Here is a 24748-nt window from a genome sequence, read left to right as displayed (position 1 = left end):
ACCGAAAGAACCAAAGAGTGTATGGATTCCTGCAGTCACGAAAGCTTCAAATCAAGATCAGGATGGTTCTGTTTGGGATGTTTTGTCAATGCCATGCCCGAGTGTTTGACTGCATGTGGGTGGAGACCTGGCTACTTGGGGTGGGAAAAACCCGACGCACATCCAGGGATAAACACTCCAATCTCCGCACAGACAGATTTAAGAATGAATTGTCGTACTGCCATTGTCCTACACACCTCAACAATACCGGGTATATTCACTGGCGGTCTCCCGTCCAAGCAGTCACCAGGCTCAACTCCGCTTAGTTTGCGATAGCTGTCAACATAGGGCACGTTGAGGGTAATGCTGGTTACAGGTGTACACAGGTAAGGGCAGTGGCACAGCGAGGTTGGCATGGGGCCCTGCAGCAAGGATTCTGTTGGGGGGGCTCTGTCCAATCCCCTCCCCCCACCCCCGTCTTCTTATCCCAGCGCCTGGGACACTCTGCCCCATGAGGCCTCGGTGCAGTTGCACCGCCTGCACACTACACAGCCGCGCAACTGGATGGGTCGTGGCCTTGTTGGTAAACGTTGTATTAGAACTGGATGATTCATTACGAAACGATTTTTGATGACGTTACTGTAGATACATATAATTGTATACTGAGATGTGTGTGCAAAGGTGAAATCTAGACTGGAGGCTGTCTTGGCAAAGGCATGTTGTTGTTGTTGTTGCTGTTGTTGTTGTTGTTGCTGTTGTTACTAGAAAACATTCATATCCACGCATGGCCTGCGGCCACAGCAGATAAGTAGCGATTCATGCAACACGGACCATGGCACCCACCTGGCACCCCTCTCTTGTTTCGCGTCCGAGTGTTCCTTTTCAGGGACCGTTTCATTGTTGTAAAACAGGCATGCTGCTGAATATCGATATGCAGTACTTGTGTGATGTTCAGATATGTACAAATGTTAAACTGCTTCGATGAGGGAATCCCGCCTGCTTTCCTGCGTCTTTGTTTCTTGTCCACGCGTTATGAAACTCATTTGCGAGTCTGTTTCGTGCAGTGAAATAAACACGTTTGTTGTAAGGTGAGGGATGTTTTTTGATAAATAATGCTAATGATGAACCCTAGATAACTTTATAATGCGTGGCTATCGTGACCTTCCTACACTGCCACACTGACTGACTTATCTCTCACGTTGTTCTCTCGCTTGCATGTGTTCTCTCTGGACATTTAGATTTCACACGAATTTTTTTTTTAAAACAATGGACAAATTAATATTCTTGGTTCTTTCGGTAAAGTCACATAGAAGGGAAATAATAAAATAATATAAATATTAAACAATTAAAATTCTCACGACGTTCCAAAATTCTAATTCCCCAAAACATCAACCCTCGTGACCGAGTGTGAGAGCTCAGGGAAGACTGAACGGGGAGAAATAAACCTCTTCACCATCGCTCATGGTCAATCCACTGCTGGATGAAATCCTCACCCAGCCACTGGCAGCTCTGACGAACCTGCGGTGTGATAATAACTCTCCAGGAACCTGGCCGTGAGCCAATCTCTTCGCTGCCAGTGGAGAAGCCTCCGATCGTCAGAGATATCTCCGTGCTCAACGAACTCAACAGACTTGTGCGATTATATGATCATTAAAAAAATTGTGTACTCATGATGTGTCAATGTTAGAATGTAGTTAGCATTTTCACAACTGGTCCCACTTCATCAATATTCATTGGCGCTGCTGACCTCAAAGCTTGCGGCGTTCGCAACACCTCATGCAACCGTTAGCTCGATGGCGGTATACATCGACCTGCGTTGTAAGCCAACGTCACCATAAAACAGTTGCCGCAGACTTTAGGTCGGCACTGGTGATCGTTACAGTTCAAGGACACATCGTCGTAATACGCGGCGCTTTACGTGGGACGATTCAAAGCGGAGGCTTCGCCGCCGTGATAAATATTAAGTCCTGCTATCTGTCGATCTGGCAACAGCGAGCCATTGGGCAAGCAGCTGACACACCGGTTGGCGTAAACAAAATGCGTGCTTGTGTCCTGACCAGATTCATTGTCACCGCCCTTGCTGGGTTTCTCACCACGCAAACGTTTTACTTTTGCTTGACACCGATTGGCCTGGGATTCGGAGGAAGTATTCTGAGGTCCGCGTCATAAGAGCTCTATTGCCAGTCTTAGAGTGAGGGGGGGGGGGTGCCAGCTGCCCTGGTTATCCCAGGATGCTTCACTGTAAAATATCATTTTTGGACCCTCAAAGCTGGATACCCCAAACAAAGATTTATTTATTATTATTAAAAGTCTGTCGCTCTCCGAGTATTGTTCCAATTATGCTCTCAGCGTCACATCACGAGACGAAGCATCCACTACAAATTGTCGCACCGCAGTTGCATCAACCTGCCTGCTCCAGAGTGGCTCGCAGGAGTAGATCTAAAAGAACTACTCCTGAGATTTCCTCAAATGGCCTCTTATCCACACGGGGGGGGGGGGGGGTAACACATCCCCACCCGCCCTTCCACCGAGTTACATTCATCCAATGACAGTCAAATAATATTTAAATGCTCATATTAATTGTAAAGTTACATTTAAAGCGATGCATTTTGTGCAGTCGTTGGTGACCCGACTGAGACTATTAACGCGTTACACCTGAGATCCCAGTTTAACCACGGGCAGCCGCCTGCCCATACCTCAAACTCAGCATCTCAGCAGCGCCAATTCAGTACTCTGGCCACTTGGCCACCTCAACTAACAACATTTTACAGGTAGGAACAATGTTCCACACTGCCCGCCAGGGATTTTTTGTCTGTCTGTCGTGCATAAATATATAAATAATATAAACAGCTCTTTGATTGGTGGAGACCTACTGCCGGGTACGGAGAGGGGAGGGGCCTAAGGGAAGGGGGGTCAAGGGAGGAGCCTAAGGATATGTGGGGGGGGGTGGTCAGGGGAGGGGCTTAAGGGAGGGGGGGTCAGCGGAGGGGCCTGAGGGAGGGGGGAAAGGGGAGGTGCCTAAGCAAGGGGGAGGGGCCGATAGTTAAGGGGGCTGGCTACCTGGCTGGCTGCCTGGCTACCTCAAGTCAAGTTATCTTGTATACAAGTAGGAACAACAGGTTCCACACTGCCCACCAGGGATTATTTGTCTGTCTGTCGTGCATATTTGTCTGTCGTACACGAATGCGCTGTCCAACTAAGTTCCTACCTGCCCACTCCGAAGGAACGTGTTAATTTGATTGTGCAACGGCCATGAATATAAGTCTTTGGTGTGATCTCTGTCCCTCTAAGATCAGTGCCGGATTAAGCTAGTTTGGGGCCTGTAGCATATGTTATTAAGGGGCCCTAAATATAAAAAAACACATAAATATTAAAACACAAAGTTTTAACTTGGATAGTAGAGTAATTGTATTTTTTCACTTGCTATACAGCCAGATAATACGACAAATCGCTAACCTTAAACACCCAGTCGTTCATAAAAGTTGAAGGCAGTATAGTACTAGAGTAATAGAGCACGTGCAGAATCACTGAACGGGAATTGATAGCTTTAAAGCATTTAGCGCGGGGCCCTTGAAAGTGCGGGGCCCGTAGCATATGCAACTTTTGCTAATACGATAATCCGGCACTGTCTAAGATGCTGACTCAGGTATACCATTGCCACACTGACATAGGCACCCTGACACACACACACATAAGCCACCTGATCCACCCGTCCATCTCTTGCTCACAAAGCATAAATATTCATGGTCAACATTAATCACCCAAGATTCTGCGCCTTCAACGCATGCTGACTGACTAAGCGCTCGCTTCACAGGCCATAGCAGAGGTTCTAAAGCCTTCCAGTTCCTTGACTTCGACAAATGCGTAAGCAGGCGCTGACACCCGCGTTTGTGGAGGTACAAAATGTTGCTAGACAGCCATGTGGAGGGACAGGGTTAATACTGGTAGGAACGAAGTGGACCAGACCACCAATAGATTATATCGTCCGACCGTTTGTCCGTCCGTCCGTCCGCGTCCGTTTGTCCGTCCGTCCGTCCGACAAGATGGCCGCCCGCTCCCCCTGCGCGTGTGTGTGCGTGTGTGTTTGCGTGCGTGTGTGTGCGTGTGTGTGTGCGTGTGTGTTTGCGTGCGTGCGTGTGCGTGTGTATGCGCGTGTGTGTGCGTGTCTGTGTGTGCGTGCGTGTGTGTATATGTGTGACTGTGTGCGTGTGTGTGCGTGCGTGTGTGCGTGTCCGGCCCACTCGAGCGGCGTGATGAATGGGCGCTATTGGGCTTCGGATCGTTATTCACGGCGAACTGGAAGCGTAGCAACACAACTTCATTACGTGTGCGTGTGCGTGCGTGCATGTATGTGTGTGTGCGTGCGGTGTGTGTGCGTGTGTGTGTGCGTGTGTACGTTTATGCGCGTGTGTGCGCGTGTGCGTGCGGTCGATATCCCTGTACCGGTATTAGTATTATTCCTACCAGCCCACCCCGCAGGGTCCTGTTTTTGATGTCAAGTTTACCCTTTGCCCGGTCACGTGGCCTTGCCGTTGCGCCTCAGGGGAGAGAACGCTGAGCTGGCACCGCTAAAAGCCTGGGTTTGAATCCAGGCAGCCCGCCTCTTGATTAAGCTGAGTTGCAAAGAGTAGTGAGTTGATGTTCTCAGCACGGCCACCAATGACTGTGCAAAATAAATACAAACATTGTAAAAAACATCACGTTAAATTATGATATACGGTCAATTTGGCTTATTCTAACTCTGAGATCAGTTTTATTGACATTTGATAATCTTTGCATGGAATTAAAAGGGGTGGGCCATTGTGTGTATGAAGAGGTCTAGAGTGTTCTGTCACGTGACCATCTCCGGGGTCCGTTCCCTGTCACATGCTGGTGCAAATGGACATTTCTTCATCTCGCGATGTAATGCTGATAGCCCAACTGGGATGTAATTGGAAACATACATGTTAAAGAAAAAGCGACAGTCATTGCAACAATTTTGGTCAAATCATGCACACACGTGGATTGTTTAACACTTTCCAACATGTTTTTCTTTTCTTTAGAAATATGTCACGAACAGTATGAACCAGTAACCATCAGGGCAAAATTATTTTTGCGTATCTGAAATTAGTACTTTTTGCTATCTCGTGGATTTGGGAGAAACCCTTTGATCCGTTTGGCCGGTTCTCAATGGGATAATTTCCGCATAGCAACACAACTCTACGCTACAGTCTGGTTCGTGTTGGATCAGCTGTGTGAGAGTAACAAACTGGTCCCCCCACCCGTTACAGATGGACAACCAGTCACACGGACAACCAGACAGAAGGAAAGGGCTCAAGTACAAACATTTTCAAGATTTTTTTTTTCACCTGAAGACGGCCGCTTGTGTTGCGACCGAAACGTCGTGTTTTATTTTATTATTTTTCTATCCACGTGACTTTACCGAAAGAACCAGAGAGTATTAATTGGAAAGCTTTAAAGAGCAAATATTAATCAAAATCGCTCTTCAGCTGAGCGTGACGGCGTGATGTACATTACACACACAAATTAACGGATGGCGTGACATTTGGCGATAATGAACGGTTTGGCGGAGGGGGCGGACTATTGCCATCAGAACATCACCTTTACAGCCGCTTTTGATGAGCGCCTGTGAGGACATTTCTCATGACCGCTGGCGCGTCGCACAGCGTGTCCACATTCTCTCGATTGAAAACTCGTTTCTTTGCAACTGCATTTTGTGTTTAGTGTGGTGTCACCACCCCCGACCCCGCCGCACCTCGGATTAGCACGGTGGGCTACGTGCCGTGCGAAAGAAGTTCAACGTACATACAAAAGACAAAGATCCCCCGTATAGCCTTAACAGACTGTAGGGGCAAGTGCTGTTAGCGAGCACCTATGAAGGCCGGAACGGTACACGAGGGGGTGGGTGGCCAGCACCACGCCCAACCGCCTTTGTCTCCCCAGTGGCGATGTTTACACACCGCACCAGGTACTCGTTTAAAGCTGAGTCGACCTAGGGGAGGCCCAGGACCGGTTCAGATAATCGTCACTGGTGTTGGCCGTGGGCCGTGAGCGGGAATCGAACCCGGGTCGCCAGGTTCATAGCGCAGCACGCTAACCACTACACTACCGCTCCGTACATACGCACACACATACACACACACATACGCACACACATACACACACACACTTACCCCACAAAGTCTGTCAAGGCTATACAGGGGGGGGAGGGATGGATATTTGTCCTTGTAGTGGCTCATGTATTGCATAAGGTAATTCACAGATTGTGCCTTTAATTCATTGCCAAGGCTGGATTAGCGTCAGCCCACCTGCTTACACTATAGTTTTTACGTTGCAGCAAATTGGGTGGCGCACTGTTGACACTGGGGCGAGGTGTGACCCCTGTCGCACGATTCTCTTTCGACCTTAAACGCAAACTCCTCCGAATATTCGTAGGCTCGCCCGCACGCCGGTGGGCCACCGTAAACACAGCAGAGACGACCTCCTCTCAACGTTCAACTCCTGGCTTCCGAAATTTGCACGCTTTAGCGTGAAAGGTCCCCATTACACCCCCACCACCACCCACCCGGCTCCAGCCCCCCACCCCCCCCCCCCCCCTTTGCGCATCTATAATTCAGAGAAGCTGCTGGGCTATCGGCACGAGTCAATGCCACACGCTGTGCGCGCGCACACCGCTGGTCGGTTCAAAGCCGCCCTTTTTCGGGCTTATTCTTTAATGTATCATTACGCATTTATGAGGGGTTAGACAACAACAACAACGGTAATTAAGAAATTGCGCAGGAATTAAAGCTGTCGCTCAAGCGGTTATAATAAGACGAGCTGCGAGCGGGTTCTGTGAGTCGGGCTCAGGGAAATAGAACGCGTTCCATGGACAGTTCTGACCACAAATGCGCTGAAAGTACAACTACATTGTGGCACTTTAGGGACTTAGTTTTGTAAAAGAGTAGCCGCAAGGGACGCCTCCCCCCCGAACGCAACATTCTGGGCCACACCTTCACAGGTCAGACAATGGTGATCGATTCAATTTGATACACAACGCAATTCCACATGTAAGTCGCCATCTTGCCATTTGACAATTGAGCGTCTTTTTATTACACACTTTCTATTAACTCACTCTGTCTGTTATTGTCGTATCGTCAAATCTTGTAACTCAATTTTAACCCACTTCCCAATGTGGTATCGACTGCAAACTTGGTATACGTATGTCATACTGATGACAATACTATATTCGATCATAAAAAAAATCTATATTTTTAAACATTATTTTTTACATGTTATGTTTCGGCTTGGGTCTAATTGTCCACGCTCAACTGACGTTGGCTGTAATTGGCCACGGCTCCTTACGTTATGGCAAGCTTCGGGGCCACTTCCTGGAGTCGTGGAGTTATTCCATTACTATTAGGGTACATTTCATTAAAGCTTGCTTTAAAAAAAGTATTTTTTAATATTACTTATATTTCACGAGGTGGGATCCCAGTTGATTTGTTTGTCTTTAACAAAAAAAGTCAATCAACACGTGCTCGTGCCCGAATGAGCATTCCGTGGTGCTCGCCACCACCGGCAGGCCTGAGCCAATGGCATTAATTCCACATTCTCTTGACAGGGACAAATCTCTTGATAGCACAAACACTTTTTGACTTCCTAACAAAGTAGTACTTATTTTACCAGCCCCTAAGTGATGATACGCTGGGATCGAAACACGCTGCCTTTAGATTAGGCGTCGGGCATTTCATAATTAATTAGATTAAATGAATGGTTGTACATCTTACACAGATTTTAAGATTAAATGAATGGTTGTACATCTTACACAGATTTTAAGATTAAATGAATGGTTGTACATCTTACACAGATTTTAAGATTAAATGAATGGTTGTACATCTATCACAGATTTGAATGCAACTCGCTAAGCTGCCACCATTTCTCATGATACCGCGATGCAAAAATCCATCCCAGCACCTGCACACCAACTCATCTCACTGCTCCATCTCCTTCGCTGGACGTTCTCTGCGATGCATTCTAAAGTAAACTATTACACATTTTTTTATTAGATTTTACCAGGTAAGGCCCCACTGAGCTATACAGCTCTTTTTCAGAAGCGACCTGGCCACACATGATAGCACAACGGCTTATCGTGTGGAAATTATCGCAACCATATTTCTAAACGCATGTTTCTAAATGGAGAAAAAAAACCGGAGGACCCGGAGAAAAATCCACGCGACCACAGGAAGAGAGACGCGCAAACTCCAAATATACAGATCTAATGACAGTAGAGTCAAACTACGGTGTGAATGGACTAGTGGCCACGGGAGGGAATGACAGGGGAGTCAGCCTGCAGTGTGAGTGGACTAGTGACCACGGGAGGGAATGACAGGGGAGTCAGCCTGCATTGCGAAAGGACTAGTGGCCACGGGAGGTGATAACAGGGGAGTCAGCCTGCAGTGTGAATGGACTAGTGGCCATGGGAGGTAATGATAGGGGAGTCAGCCTGCAGTAAGAGTGGATTGGTGGCTGCGGTAATGATCGAGAATAGGAGCGTAGCCAGGTGACGTAAAAAGACGGTAGCGTCTGCCGGTGGAGCGAGCGGTCTAGAACCAGCGAGAAGGTTCGGGAATGGGGGCGTGGCCTCGGACTGTATATAAGGGAGACGCGCGGGAGACTCGGGGCTGTTGCAGTGGGGGTCTCCGCCTGTCCGAGTGTGAGCACGTGGCTCCTTAATAAAGAAACCATCTCAAGACAAGTGCGTGGGAGTCGTCTTTACACAGAGATTCAGGGTCGGGATCGAAACCACGGAACATCCTGAATACCAGACGAGGGAGTTAACATCTCGCCATCCTGTTCCATTCCTTGGCTGCCACTCGATTATCATTCTTCACCACTGTCGTCATCCCTTCGAGCATCGCGTCCTGCCTGACCATGTAATTAACCTGCGTGTGTTCACCAATGCACGCGCACTGGATGTGTGCTCTTTTTTACATATACGACACTGTATACAGGTACACAACTGAAGTCGATTAACATTCTGTAGGTCAGAATTTTTGTCAAATCAAATGAACAGCTGACAACAGCATTTGCTTGTGGGTAGTCTTTACTCGATGCACTTACTATGAGTGTACATCATTTATTTACAATTATTTATTTTCCACTCACCTATATAGTCTTGCATGTTTTTGTTAATGAGAATAGGCCAATGTTCAAAGTAATAACGAGTGTGCGTATTTGTTAAGAAGGGGGCACGTGGAATACTGCAATGCAACATAACTCAACACCGCCTCTGACAATGGGAAGCAGCACTCAGCTTTCAACGACCACCTCTATTAACACGCACGAGCGTGTGTATACATACTTGCATTCAAACGCAAATTAAATATTTTGCAAAATGTGTTCATGTCTAGCATGTTGCAGAGTCTAATACCTTCATGGAAGGCCTGCAAATTAAAGACAAGCCACAGTGCGATTGTGGCCATGCATCCCAAACTATGACCCTATATGGTAAGGACAACAAACTAAACAGAAAAATAAGTTCTAAAGTATTGAGTTTTCAATCGAGATTTCAAAGTGCAGTAAACCTCTGCAGTCTACGCTCCTTCAACGTAGAAATCGCAAAGCTGCAACAAACTCTCTCCTAAAGCCCTCTCGTGGCCAGCAGAACTCCGCATTGGCCCCTTTATCTCCTGGACATGGAATCGAAAAGGGAGGCCTGTCAGTCAGGCTTTCAATTTGACCGAGTAAACCCGACTCCGTTTTTAGCTTTTAAAGTTGTCTCTTTTTTTCTGTTGCTGCTGCTGCTGCTGGAGCGCCAGCGAAGCGTGACGACGTTTCGGCACAAAATACAATGCACCCTCGAGCCATCTGGCCCATTCATGGGATGGCGTGGAAACCAACTTTGTCCCTGGTGCGTCTGTGGTGGTCTGAGCGGCTCGCGCGTGCGTGAGCTCTCCTGCTGCTGCGGCTCCACACACTCCTGCAAGGGAAATGGGCTTGGCGAGGAATGCTCCAAAATGCAATGAGATGCAAATGAGACTCCGCAGACTTTGAAGTATTTCGAGTCTCATGGGATGGGAGGAGAGGCGCTGTCCAGCTGCTGTAGTTGGTGGAGCTGAATTGAAAGCTGTACTGCCAATTATTAAGAGGGCACAGTTATGCTGTGTGCCTAGCAACGGCTAACAGAAGCTTATAGAATTCTACCACACTAGTTTCTAAAGCAAGCCTTTCATGCCAACTGAGCCTCGCTTTTCAGTGCCACGTATTATTGTAATTCGCGTAAATGCTGGGAACTACTTATTTTAGATACATATTCTCAGGTTTTTTCGGTAAAAAAAACCTGAGAATATGAATCATTGCAGTCACGAAAGCTTTAAATCTAGAATTATTTTAGATACTTTTGCAAATGTTATATTTGTATTCCTATTTTCATCAACGCACGTAATAGCGTATTCACCAGTTACCCTATTAGAAATTGTGATTTATTTATTTTTCTTCGTGAAAAATTGAATGCTTCTACATTTATGATGTACACTTGCAAAGCTTGTCACAGCACGCGGGGGTAATTGTTGTGAGGTCCGGGCAGATGGTTTAGCTCTGAGAGCAACTCAAGCGGCAAAGTTGCATGAATTCACAAGTTCTCCAGAACACAATTTGGATAAATATTGACCATCCAGCACAACCGTTTAAAAAAAGGTATTCATGCATTTCATCTGTAATGTGTAAGTTCAACAAGAAACGTATAAACACTAACCAACAATACGCACACGTACAGTACTCTCAATACATTTTCAGTATATCATTAAAACAACACCAATACAAGCACGTTGCTTATATTACCAAATGATACTAATCAGGCGTGATCTATCCACTGCTGGATGAAGACTTCCCCAAGTGGACGTTAACCATACATTGCGAGCGAGTGATGTAAATAATGTGATAAAGCAGCGTGACTCGTTGGGTGAATACCCATGCCAGGAGACACCCGTTCTAGCCGGTGAGCTTCGGAGATGCCAACGTTCAACACATCGGCGAAATCAACGTGTGACTAAGTAAACAGACGCTTGGTCAAACGTACAAGCAACGTGAATGCGCTGACACTCGAGCAAGCACCGTGTGAAGTGCAGGACAGGGGGGAGGTTAAGATTGTTGTAGATCGGCGATCATGAGCAGAGTTGACAGAGCGTAAACACTTTAGCCCGGGCAGGTGTCTGTCCCCTCCCATCCATGAATGTTTTAATCTCCAGACACTGCCCACTGTGAGTTTAAACGCCACCACACGGCACGCAGCAACACGATACGGGACACCGTGGGACACACCACGAGACACTGTGTTGTCAATGTTACCGATGACAGTGTTCATCACCAGCCAGCCGTCGACTAGAGGAGTTTTGAGGCTAAATTTCGATTTAAAGCTTTCGTGACTGCAGGGATTCATCTACTTGGTTCTTTCGGTAAAGTCACGTAGAAGGGAAGTAATACAAAAAAAAACATAATAAAATAATTCTCACGACGTTTCGGCCACAACGCAAGCAGCCGTCCTCAGGTGAAGAACAGGACTGTCGAGAAGACAAAGTCTGAAACTCCGTCTTCTCGACAGACCTGTTCTTCACCTGAGGACGGCTGCTTGCGTTGTGGCCGAAACGTCGTGAGAATTATTTTATTATGTTTATTTTATTATTTTATTACTTCCCTTCTACGTGACTTTACCGAAAGAACCAAGAAGATGAGTTTAGAGGTGTTCTGTAAAGCCACCTCTTTAGGACACCTCGTCCAGCTCTCAGACATCTGCCCCCTCCCCCCGCGCTCCTAATTTGTATTTTCATTTAGCAGCTTGTATAATACGAACACCTTTTGGGAGATAAGCTAATGTCACACGCACAGGTGCTAATGTTCTTTAATTAGCCAGGCGAGAGCCCGCAGAGATTGATTCAGTCGTGTGGAAGGGAGCCTTGTGGATCTGTGATGGTAATGGATGGTTTGTCAAAAGACGTTTGCGAATGTGAATGGTTTTTTTTGCGTGCAAAATATTTTCTTCACAGATTATGAAACCTTCGACGGATAATGCGAATGTAAATGTTTGTTTACGCGGACACAAAAGTGCACGCGTTCACAGTGAGCGTGCTGTGTAAATGGCACGCTGTGCGAACGCATCGTTGCGTTGGTGCGGCAATCGTGTGCCGAATTGTCCCGGGCGCTCCGTTACAAACCTGGCAGGGATTTAGTTTTAACGTCTCTAAAAAAGTGTGGGGAGACTTCGCTCAACTCGGCGCGACTGTGGGAGCTCCATGGACCGACTGGACATGAATTCTGTCGTCACTTCTCAAAGCCTCCGCGAACAAACACCACGACAGCCGCCACCGCCGCTGCTGCTGCTGCAGCCATTGGCATTCGATTCTCATGCTCATGTCACCGTGCCATAAAATGGAATTCATGTTCAAGGCGGTGCATCTGTGCACAAGTCATCAGTGGGCACACGTAATGGCGCTGTAAGTTTATCACGCTCGTGTCAATAAACCATAAACTTTGTTACGGAATATACGTGCAAGGGTCCTTCCGTGAAAAACGAAATATTAAGAGACGAGAGCGCAGATGCATGAACATGAAGGTACTGCAAAAAACCACATCACATTAGGCAAAGGAGGTAGAGCGGTGATGCAATGGTTAGTGTGCTGCACTGTGAACTCAGCGACCTGAAATTGATTTCTGGCTGCATCAGTGGCGAGCGATGTCTAAACCAACCCCTCTCCACTGTCACCAAGCCGCATTGACCAGCAAGGTGAGGTATGGTCAAAACAACGCTCATGGCGTGGAGAGGCCCTCATCCAATAGTGCATTGAGAATGACTGGAAATTATGAACCAAATTGTCTTCGTGCTCAAATGGATGATTCCCATTTCCTTGGAAGACTCTGAGCTAAGTCGTGAAAATGTCACGTTGTTTGTAGTGCGGACAAATGTCTCCATATGGCAACAAATGCTGACTTCGCACAAAGGAGTACTGTTTTTGTTTGATCCACCAGAAAGGAATGATGGCCCGAGTCGACCAGACATTGGGATGTGAACTCGCAACCTGCCGGTTGTGAGTCTGTCACAAGGCCATCTGGCTGCCTACAAGGCGATGCAGAGAGATGTACCAGTTGATGCATAGGGAGACGAGTTTGCTGAATGTACTAGAGTGGTCCAGATGTATTGCATATATTCATTTCTGTTTTAAATAAATCTTGCTTGAAAAAAATATGACGTTTTGGAGGATTAACTGAGGTTCACACAACACCTGGATCACCCTGTACAAACGTATCTTTACTCGTTTTGATGTGCTGGCAGTAGGGGCGACCCCTCCTCCTACTATGCACCTGTGCACGATTTACTGATTTGTCTACACGCAGTATGTCTGGCATTAACGCGGATAATAAGAAACTGCCACCACTTGTGGCTCGTCCCCTTATCCATACAACATCTCAGAAGACAGGGACTTGGTACTCATGCAATAACACTCCTGGGTGCCTCATATCGGCACAACGCCTCAGATCATTCTAGGATCTTGTTCCCACCGCGTCCTGGGTCACTCTTCTAATCCGTGCAGAGTCTCGGATCGCACGCACAGCCAGCACCAAGATAATCAGAGTTTAATCGATGAGTTCGCGTGGACAACATGCTGAATGGATCATCGGTGTATGGACAGAAGGCGTTCATTGCACGAGCATGCATCGTGATGAGTGGTCCGGGCGTTTTGTGAAACGAGCATCCCAGGTTGCTTCTCTCGTGGCCGTTTAGCCACAGAGCGAGAGTCAATCAGCGATATAATTGGATGTTGCCGCGAATCCCCAGGGGTTGACTGTGATGCTGTCTGTGGGAATTGATGGGGCCCTCTGGAAACACGCCTGCCACGCCACGCCACGCCGTAGTGTCCAGCGTGCATTCACTGTATCAAGCACAACAGTCAGACGAAACCCTTTGTTATTTGATTATGAATGTGTTGCATCCCGGGCATGGATAATATCGAATATTCATGCGTTGCATCTGGGTCATGGATAATATCAGTGGCGAGTAATATCCGAAACGATCTTGGGCCGCTCCATTCACTATCCCACACTGACCAGTGGGGTGAAGTATGGTCAAACACCACCCCCCCCTACCCTCCACCACCGTGACAAATATAACATGGAGAGGCGTTTAAGCGGCCCCTAAAGTACTGCGGCGGCAATCCACGGATCCCCCCGGTTGTGATGTCAACTCGATGAACTTGACTAAGAGCCTCGTAATGCTCGCTCAAGCAACTTACAATTTGTGATTTCTCATTTCCTGTGTCAGGATAATTCGTCATGAGTCACAGACATGACAGCAGAGCAAGTACCAAACACATTCTCTAAAACTAAGCTGACTCAGCCAATGCGTCCGTCATATTCTGGACCACCCCTGTAAATAAATACAAATACGTGCTTGACGGTAGCTTGTTAAGTACACGATTCAGTATAGACAAAGGATTGTCATTATGATTACTTATACACTGTATTGGATATATGTTGCAGCCCAATCAAGTCCGGTTCGACAAAATGCAGTGCGAGACGCGGTATTAGATAAAGAAGCAGTGTAGACCTAACATTACCCCAGCAGAGGCAATGCCTGATAACGAGTAAGTGAAGTGCATTCTAGAGAGGCTCTCTGGAGCTCCTCCTCGTGAAGGGTTCTTCCAACAGCGGTGTCACGAGCCAAGCAATTGCACGGCTGCGCCTTTTCCTTCAGGCACGACTCGATGTCGAACGCTACCCTCTGGTACTGCAGTTACGTTTTACTCACAAAGTGGGCAACAATAATTGAGGGTGAATTCACTCGGACACAAAACCCCTTACCTGGAGGGCTGCATGCAGTTGGTGGGTACAAACATCAAATAGACTGCCGCGCAATTCACAAGATGCGCGCACATGGGATTATATTTTCACGGCACATTCCCACAAAAATACATACATAATTTAATCAATGATTCTATACACAGTCTACTATACCCATTTAGGCAATTATATGGATTATGTAATGTGTGTAAGCAATATAACAAATACTGTTATAGTCTGTAACTCAGATCATGTAAGTAAACTTACACGTGTTCTATAAGCCATTATAATCTACATTATATTGTGCCCGTGCCAGAGGTGGGACAAAGTCATTGTTATGCAAGTCCAAGTCGAGTCGCAAGTCATCAAATTCATGACTCGAGTCCACACCTCTGGCCCGTGCTATGTAAAACTCCCAATGGCTACATTCTGAATGAGCTCCACGTGTACACGCGTCATGCATGGCTTCATACAACTGTCGGGGGCTGAGCTCCGGAAAATACTCCATGAGAAATGAAGTCCCGACTTTAATACAAATACGATGCTCAATTCACACAAGGTAATGCGTGTACTACCTATGGGCCAACACCGAGTTACACAACAGCACGGTATTCTATGCTGTCTATATACAGCATGAACGTTAGACTCAGACGCATCGAATATGGTGAACATGACATACACACACCGAGAGTAACACCATTTTAACAATAACGTAACATCTCACACTTGCTGACCATACACACACACAATGTATTGTACACATATATAAAACGTGCCGTGGAATACATACGGCATGAAGAAGCATAACCCACGTTAGCTTTCATTGCGAGAGCGTCACACGACAGTACGGACAACTGCAATGCCGTTCCCATTCACAAGATGTTGGCACAATGTCAACACACGCGTGTACACCGCTACGTAGCGCGAGTGGACCGTAGAGCATGAGAATCATCGTGATGACTTCACGTCACCGCGTCGCATGGCCTGGCGGCCGCGCGTAAAGTACAAACGGATCGCACCACAGAGCACTCACGTGTATAGCCGAGACACGAAGAGCTCTGGACAACAGCGCGCATCTTCAACTCGCAAGACGCGCACGTAGTTCACTGCACGGCGCGCTATCGTGCCGAGCGACACCTGAGCATGCACGGGCAGGTATCTCGTTCGTCACAGTCACACAACCTGTGACATTGTCCGGGCGTTCGATTGTTGACTCAACATTACACACCCCGTGTCATGCATTACATCGATAACGCAGCGGGCTCGTTTGTCTCTGCCTGCGCGCGTGTGTGCAATTTACCTGGCATCTTCAGCGACGTGCTGGCGATGGCGACGACGATGAATGCGAGCCGCACAGCCATCGGAACACAATCGTTGTTGCCTTATGCAGCTACACAAAGCGATAGCTACACAATACGCTAGCAACAACACAAAATTGTGTCTAAACCGACGTAAACAATAAACAAGACCGAGCTGCTGCTGCTGCTGCTGCAACGTGGCTGGGCTGTCCGGCTTTAGCCTCTGTCGGGTTCTTAACGAATCATTCTTCGGCAGACGAGTCTAAATGCTCTGCGCCTGATGTTGTTACGTGTGATTTGCTAATGATAAGAAGTGTCAGGGATGTTGCCCTATTTGTTGAGCCAAAGACACGCTGTGCTGCTGTTATTCCTGCTCCTCCAACCGAGCCTGCACGCCGCTATTACAATCGGCGTACCCACGCGCCCTCTCGTCGATATGTTTCAGTGTGGAAATTAAAAAAGAAGAGAGACGCGAAGCCTTGTGAATAATTGAACGGCGACACGGAGCGAACACCTCCTACACGCGCCTGCTCGCTCCTCCGCCTCCAGCAAACGCGCGCAGAACGGACGCGCAAGGCGCCCCGCTCAACACCGCAGTGGACAAGGACTTCAGTATTGCCGTGCTGCGGTGGTGTATAACGCGCTTCCTATTGCATGTACCCCCCCCCACTCCTCCTCCCTCTTACAGAGGTGGCTGACACGCGCGCGCACCGATACACCAGCACGCGTGCGCTGCACGAGACACACGCAGCAGCAGCAGCGAGCGCCTACGGGGTCCCTACTGCGTGACGGGCCTGCCCAGCCGCGGTTGTCTGGCTGCCTGAGAGGCCGCGTGGATGAGCGGGGCGTTTTTAAACTTGGTCAGCCCTCCCTGCTCGATTTACCCACCACCACCACCTCAACAGCAGCAGCCAACAGCCAGCCCCACGCCTGTCCACACCATCACCACCCCCTCCCTCGCTCTCTCTCTCTTACCCCAGCCAGCCAGCCTACCACCCACCCATTCACAGCACAACAAAGGCAGCCAGAGACACCTCCTTCAGCCACACCTCCTTCTCCTCCCATCTCCTACCCTCCTCATCCCTCCCTCCGCTGTCTTCCTATCCCGCTGCTGTCCTTCCGTCCCCTTAGCCTCCCCCTCGCCCCCCCCACGCCAGCCACCACCCACCCACCCCTACACTCCGCACCCCCCACGCCACCACCCACCCCTACACCCCCCCCAGCCACCACCCACCCCTACACTCCGCACCCCCCACGCCACCACCCACCCACCCCTGCACCCCCCACCCCCCACGCCACCACCCACCCACCCCTGCACCCCCCACCCCTACACTCCGCACCCCCCACGCCACCACCCACCCACCCCTACACTCCGCACCCCCAAGGGGACACTTTGTCTGCAGCTCCCTCCGGCGTCCCGAGCCCATTCGTGCAGCCCAGGGACGCGTGATGGACGCGCGCGCGCGCGCGGCATTATCCACTGGGCAGCAGCAGCAGCAGCATTGTGACGACGACGATGCCCCCCGCCACTTGCAGCGACACCACGTGCACCGGGCACGCAACGGCGTCGGATTAAGGGGTGGTAAGTGTCGGCACAGGCAAATTGTGAATGCGTACGCACGACATACACGCATATGCTTGCCTGTAATATATCCGTGATATGTGTATAAGGGGCCGTCCATAAATGACGTCACGCGATTTTGGCCGATTTTGACCCCCCCCTCTCTCCCTCGTCACACGGCGTCACAAAAAGTCAGACCCTCCTCAAATATGACGTCACAAAGCTCTGCCCCCCCCCCCCCCCCAAAACCATATTTCCATTTTGAAAATAAAACATGCTTCAAATCACTTTAAACTATTGCCATTGTAGTGCGTATTTAATGTGGCGCTGCACTCTGATGTTGTAGGAGAAAACACGTATTAAAAAGGAGGCGTTGTAAAACTGAAATTTAGCATAAAATTCACTTGAAAATATTCAACATCTAACTAAAACTGCAGATGTTCAGAATATTATATTGAAATTCTCTTATAATTATAAAATATTAAAAGTAATTATTACTATAAAAATACTTGAAACTTTGTAGTAGAACGAAGCAAAGTGGAGAATACAATTATAACAATCACATATTCATTCCACAGAATGAAAAGCCCTGGTAGAATCATTAAAAGAAAAATGTTTAATAACAAGAATTTTAAAAAACTAATAAATGTATGCTTCTCCATTCTCCCATGGAGAAGCAAAATGCTCCTTCATGGAAGAAATAAAAGGTGACCTTAGTAAATTTAAATAATCAAATAGTTCATAATGAAAATTAATCAAAATTAGTGTTGTTACTACAATTGCACATTTGCAACAAAGATTAGTCGAGAATCAAGTGTTTATATTGTTTTATTCACTCTCACAGGTAAGGAAAATATAAAGTTTAGAAAACCAATTTTTGATTGAAACATTTCAGTAACTTTCTGCCTGCTGGAACGGTATAACTCAAACGGCTCTTACAACTCTACGGTAAAGGTGACTTACACTGAGAGATTTTCTATTAAATAAATTCAATACAATCTTGAAATTTTAGTCTTTTTCATTAAATGTAATTTTTATGAACCCGTCAAATGACGGGCAATTACACTAGTGATATATTAGTGAAGGCTAGACTAGTGCATTATTTATTTAACGAGAGAATGACCTTGAAATTCACATTTCATTTCCAAGAGGGTGGCAAAAATCCATCAGCTTCGCATTACATATATTAAATCAACAAGTGCCGTAAATAAAGTAATATACAATTTTCTTCTTTGCGAATATAAATAAATATACTATTTAAACGAATAAAAAATGAAATTGTGAAATGCATGAAATATACAAAGTTGTGTTAATATTTGTTTTTGTTATTAAATGCCAAGAAGGAAGTTGTGGGGTATAATGGATACATTTTAAATTTTTAAATAAAAAGATCTTACCCATTAAAGTGAGTGGTTAAAAGTCATGGACGTTAATATCTTTTGTGAATGTGGCCTTAAATGAGATACAGTTTTAATTTTAAAGTGTGTTTCTCTTTTTATTACGTGATTTTTCTTATCTCTTTATATGTATCCTCCGTTACCGCTGAAATATATTAAATCTAATATTTATTGTAGCCATCTTCAATTTGCACTGCACAGCCAATGCCATATTTGAATGATGATTACAGTCGTGTATGGGACGACACTATGGTTTGCATCGAGATGTGTGGGGTGGTGCTAATAAAACCCTTTCTTTGTTTCTTCAGAACGATCACTAAGTCGGTGCAGGTGCCTGACGGTGTTGAAGACAGTCTTTGGATCCAATTCAAACTGGCAAAAAAAGAATCAGCAAACAAATATGCAAAGGCAAAGAAGCAGTTTTTTTTGTCACATAATCTTTGTCGAACGGCCCAATGGAACAAATAATGCCGATAGTAGTGTAGCAAAATAAAAACAAAAATGTGCAATATCCGACCGGGTGTCTCAGCGGTAGAGGGAGTGAGCGGCTCGCGATCGTAAGTCTGTGAGTTCACATCCTGGTGATGGGTTGACTCAGGCCATCACCAACTCCAGGGTTCATGAAAGAATGACCACTTTATGGGGAAGTGACAAGTGCTATTCCTCATTACTGTCAGCAAAATGTGGAATTTCCACCACTGGTCCAAGCCCGTAAAGAAGTGACGAGGATCGCTTCAGTTCTCAAATGAGCAGGAAACCACTTTGACCTTTGCATTCACGGTGTCATGTAAGAAGACAATGGGAATTGGCAGGTTTGCTCTGTGTTGTCATAAAACGGGCTCCACGTTTGCTTCAAGGTTGCAAACTCTGAAAAATGCATCGTCAAGGGACATATTTGCTTCATGGCATTAGGAATAAGGTCGTACTTTAGCTGCAATGCTACTGAAGTGTTGTACCTGTGGATCTGTTTATTCCAATTGCGGTATTGGCATCGTGTCACAAGACAAAGTGTCAATTTGAAACTGTCCCAGAGCAGTGCATCACCTCGCGCTAGACACACTGCGGGATCACCGAATCGTATTGGAAAGGGCACCTTATGTCAACCATGGGGCCTTGTTTAATATAAAAGACATATATACACACACACAAACTCTTTGCCGTGAAGGAATTTGCCTTTGAATTATGGTACATTCTTTAAGTTGCATTTAGCCATACTCTATTAACACACGACACAGCTTGATTTTACAAAATACAAATACGGGCGTCCAAATACACACACACATAGTTGCTCCTGTGCATGCGCATGTGCGCACACGTGTATAAAGTGTTTACAGTATGCCTAGCACAATGTCAGGGGCGTCTGTTTTAACCTGCACTCGTCAAGGGGTGACATACCGGGGGGGTGGGGGTCATCAAGCAACAGCCCCCTTTCTTGCCTTTGGCGAAATATGGTCGCGTGTTCAATCTTGACTTGAAGCTTTCGTGACTGCAGGAATCCATTCTCTTTGGTTCGTCCGGTAAAGTCACGTAGTTAGAAATATAATAAAACAAATCACGACGTTTCGATGGCAACACCAAAGAGTATATGGTCGCGTGTGTTTTGAAATTAAAGTGAGAAGTGTGATCGTGCAAGGCTCACCATAGTTGTGTATGAGTCTCTCGCCACTTGCAAGCACGCACCTGCCTCCCCACCACCCACAACGCGTGGGACATCGCCGTTTGGTATCGGTGCAGATTAATGCGGCGCCATCCCACCGGCGTTTGTGCACGCAAAGACCAGTTCAGCTGCAGCGAGTGCACGTTTTGCTGCTCATTGGCGAGCAACGCACGCAAATGTAACTGCTCGTGGAAGCGATGTTAATTAAGATTGTAGCTGCCCACACGCAGCAATCAATCGGCGATGAGCGTGGCTTTGTGTAAGACAGGAAGAGTCCGACAATATGTCAAACCCTACCATGCGGTTTCATCGTTCGTTTTTAATGCATTTAATTTAGTAAACATTTGTAAATACTTCTAGATTTGAAGCTTTCGTGACTGCAAGGATTCATACTCTTAGCTCCTCCCCCCCCTCAACCAGTATATATAAGGTGGGTCTCTTGGGATTTCTCTTTACTTGATACAGCAATTGTGCTGTGACTGTTCCACCTGAAGACGGAAGCTTGTGTTGCTTCCGAAACGTCGTGATTTATTATTTTATTTCTATTATATCTTATATTATTTTTATTATTTATTTTTTACCTACGTCACTTTACAGAATAGACCTAAGAGTATTTGTAAATACCATTACCGTATTTCTTTTTGCTGTTCACCAAAGTCCACCCTCATTGTGCGTTCGGCGCGTTTCTCTCGCGCACGCCAACTCCCAACTTGGGTTTGATGGATCGTGTCGAGGTCACAACGCCCTAGAGGACCCCCATCATGAAGATGCGGTGACGAGATGAGCGCGTGTGCACGAACTCGAGGGACTGTTACATTGGAGGAGCACGACAAATGCTGACGGCTTGCTAGAGGCCTTCATCCAGCAGTCACTGTGGAGTGACTCATGCAGCCAGCTGTGGCTGCAGGGTTTTGGTAGTACACGTTGTTTATGTCATTTATTGTGAACATTCCGTCACAGTTCCTATGATCACTGTTTCATTGCTTTCATGGCTTTATTTTGGTGATTTCGAAAAGTGTATTGGTTTAGCCATGTTTGTTTGTTGTAGTACAGAGTTAGACTGATGGCCTTAATCTAAGTTGTCTTGTGGTTGTTGTTGGTTGTTTGACTTGCATCCCACTGGGATTTTTGCACACAGCGTTGGTGTACGGTGCTTTCTCTGCAATGTTTTGCTGTCTTTTCTTGGATTTTCTGTTTGCACTCAGTTACATATTCACTTTAAGATGTTTTTTGTTCATGTTTTAGTTTTTTGCTTGTTGCGGTTGCACCCGATTCAAGAGCCGAATGGCTCACAGGGCTACGCCAAATAAATGAACTTGAACTTGACTAAATCATCGATGATGATAAATGATGATGAGACATACATCATTATGCAAGTGAGACACGCAAGCACCCGCTATGAAGTGCCTTGTAGGTGGCAGTAGCGCAAATAGGCCGCTGACGCATGCGTGTGGATTAGGGTTTCCTCGCACGTGCATGAATTTTTCGTTTGAACTTGAACTTGTATGTATGCTGAACTTCTTTCGCACCGTATGTAGCCAAGCAACCGTGTTAATCGTGCTTTTGCCTGCTAGTTTCATTTCGCATGCTTCCTGAAAAAGCGGCTTTTGAGTTGTTTTCCCCTTGACACAGAAAGTCACCTGAACACACATTCGAGGATGATCAGCGCACTAACTGCTAGTTTATTTGGTAAATTTGTTTCCGAATAGTTCATTGGTAAATCTTGCGGAGCAGTGTCCCAATTTAAAATTTACGTTCTTATAGCTGAATCATCAGTCTAGAATTGTAAAATGCTGCCTAGAAGGACATTTGGCCAACGCGAATGCAAATTCTGAATAATTTAAAACGTTACGTAGAATCCTGCTGGGTCAGTGCCAAAGTCAATGCATCGTTGCTGAGTAGCATTGTCCCTAATTTATACGAGGTGAAAGTGCATGTCACTAACTCCTAATATATATAGACGTTGTGAGCAGCAGTGGTGGAGAGGTTAACGTATTGCATTTTGAGCACGGTGAACTAAGTTTGTGTCCCGCAGCCAGTTTTCTCACCCTTCAGATATAAACGGATGACATGGCCCCGATATTCCTTTCTCCCCAAATGGCTCCCAATCCAATCACAGCCCGCTGTCAAGATCACATTCACTGTCTTCAAGATCCTTCATGCACTCACCTCCACCTACATCTCCCTTCTCATATCACTCACCTCCCTCCTCTGCTCTCTCCGACCTCTCCCTTCTCATATCACTCTACTTCCTTCCACAAACCTTGTCGCTCCATCAGTAAAGTCTTTCTGTGAAATCCCCTGCTCATTCTTCTCTGTTGGTCTCATAAGCAAGAACTCCTTTCACCCATTCTAGATTTGAAGCTTACGTGACTGCAAGGATTCATACTCTTAGTTCTTTCGGTAAAGTCAGATCCCAGCCTCCGTTCAAGTCCAGGCTTAGTGATGTCATTTTATCCTCTTCCCATTATCGTCTCTTTCTCTGTGTAAAACAACTAAGTCATTAAACCGCCTCTCTAATAACACTGGTCTACAGTTTATTAGACATCGTCTGCTATAATCGCCTGGTGAAACTGGTTGTAATCACCGGCGAAACGTCACGCTACTCGGATGGTAATTGTTGTGGGTTTACTCTCCGACACACAACCGGTGTGCTGTACGAGTAACTAATTGACACGTTTTGTTTACGTGACAACCCGTACCAATTGGCTGAGCGGGGTGGTGGGGGGTTTAACGACACATTATATTTAGGCGACCTAGCACAAATAATCCTTTATTATGGATAATATTGTTCGTGAAAGCCGACTGCGTGTTGAAACCTTCGCTCTCCAGGAGGCCCACGTCGTTCTATTCCGTAAATCGTCCTGATATGCGGTTTTATTGCGATGTTGTATATGTGTGTGTGCGCGGGCACTGTAGTGTACTCGAAATTAACGAGGCATGAATGGTTTTCTTCAAACAGAGCAAAGCAGTATTTATAGAGCTTGTAATAAAGCAAACTCTCGTCTGCTCGAAGGTAAACAAGGCACGCAACACGTAACTCGTTATCCTTTGCCATCGCATTATTTCATAAATCGCCACCGAGTGCGTTGTGTGCCTTGACCCCCTTTTGGTTGCGGGGGATTTTTCTCAGCGGTAAAGTTAAAGGTCAAAAGCCTCCGAGAGCTCATTTACAGTGCACATGAAACATCCGTTCCCGTGACCCCACTTTTAGATGCCTCCTCTGCCTGCGACGCACACACCTACCAACATTTATTTTTGCGCTGGCCAATAAGAATGTTCATTGCTTAAAAATACTATAATTGCATACGTTAATCTTGACAATACATTTAGTCTTCTTGGTTCATTCGGTAAAGTCACGTAGAAGGGAAATAATAAAATAATAAAAATAAAACATAATAAAATAATTCTGTGTCTGTCTTTCCGACAGACCTGTTCTTCACCTGAGGACGGCTGCTTGCGTTGTGGCCGAAACGTCGTGAGAATTATTTTATTATGTTTTATTTGTATTATTTTATTATTTCCCTTCTGCATGACTTTACCGAAAGAACCAAGAAGATGAATCCCTGCAGTCACGAAAGCTTTAAATCGAAATTTAATAGAATTAGTGTTTATTTTCTCTATAAAGGTAGGTGTACATCTGATTCTCAATTTTACGTTTAAGTATGGTCCTGCTCAGCATGTTTGGCCAATCAATTTCATTGCGGGCTTCGTTTTTTTGTTTGTGTGTGTGTGAGTCACCATCATAACAGCGTTGATGTACGGTGCTTTTTCTGCAGTATTTTGCTGTCTTTTCTTGGATTTTCTGTTTGCACATAGTCACTTTAAGATGTTTTCTTGTTCATGTTTTTGTTTTTTGTTTGTTGCACCCGATTCAAGAGCCGAATGGCTCACAGGGCTATACCTACTAAATGAACTTGAACTTGATCATTAGCCATGATCTATCCACTGCTAGATGAATACTTCCCCAAGACGTCGCCATCTCCCAACGCACCTAGCCCCTGCGTTTGAGCTAAAAACTATTTATACAAAAAAAACATCTACC

At 46.3% G+C, this 24748-nt stretch overlaps 1 protein-coding gene across 3 annotated transcripts in view; it reads right to left on the bottom strand.

Moving 5' to 3' along the window:
- The window catches only part of LOC144943768 (receptor-type tyrosine-protein phosphatase gamma-like), a 156025-nt gene extending 138990 nt beyond the window's left edge, over nt 1-17035 (bottom strand). For 2 of the 3 annotated variants that reach the window (XM_078871577.1, XM_078871579.1), the window contains exon 1: nt 15581-15629. In XM_078871577.1, coding sequence (XP_078727703.1) covers nt 15581-15614 — 34 coding nt within the window. In that variant the 5' untranslated portion in view covers nt 15615-15629. Of the gene's footprint in view, nt 1-15580; nt 15630-16090 lie in introns of those variants that run through there. The other variant, XM_078871578.1, reaches the window with a different exon arrangement.
- Between the last annotated feature and the right edge of the window lie 7713 nt (nt 17036-24748).

Source organism: Lampetra fluviatilis, chromosome 32 (genome assembly GCF_964198595.1).
Source record: "Lampetra fluviatilis chromosome 32, kcLamFluv1.1, whole genome shotgun sequence".
NCBI classification, from domain to species: domain Eukaryota; kingdom Metazoa; phylum Chordata; class Hyperoartia; order Petromyzontiformes; family Petromyzontidae; genus Lampetra; species Lampetra fluviatilis.
This window is presented reverse-complemented; position numbering and strand designations above follow the sequence as displayed.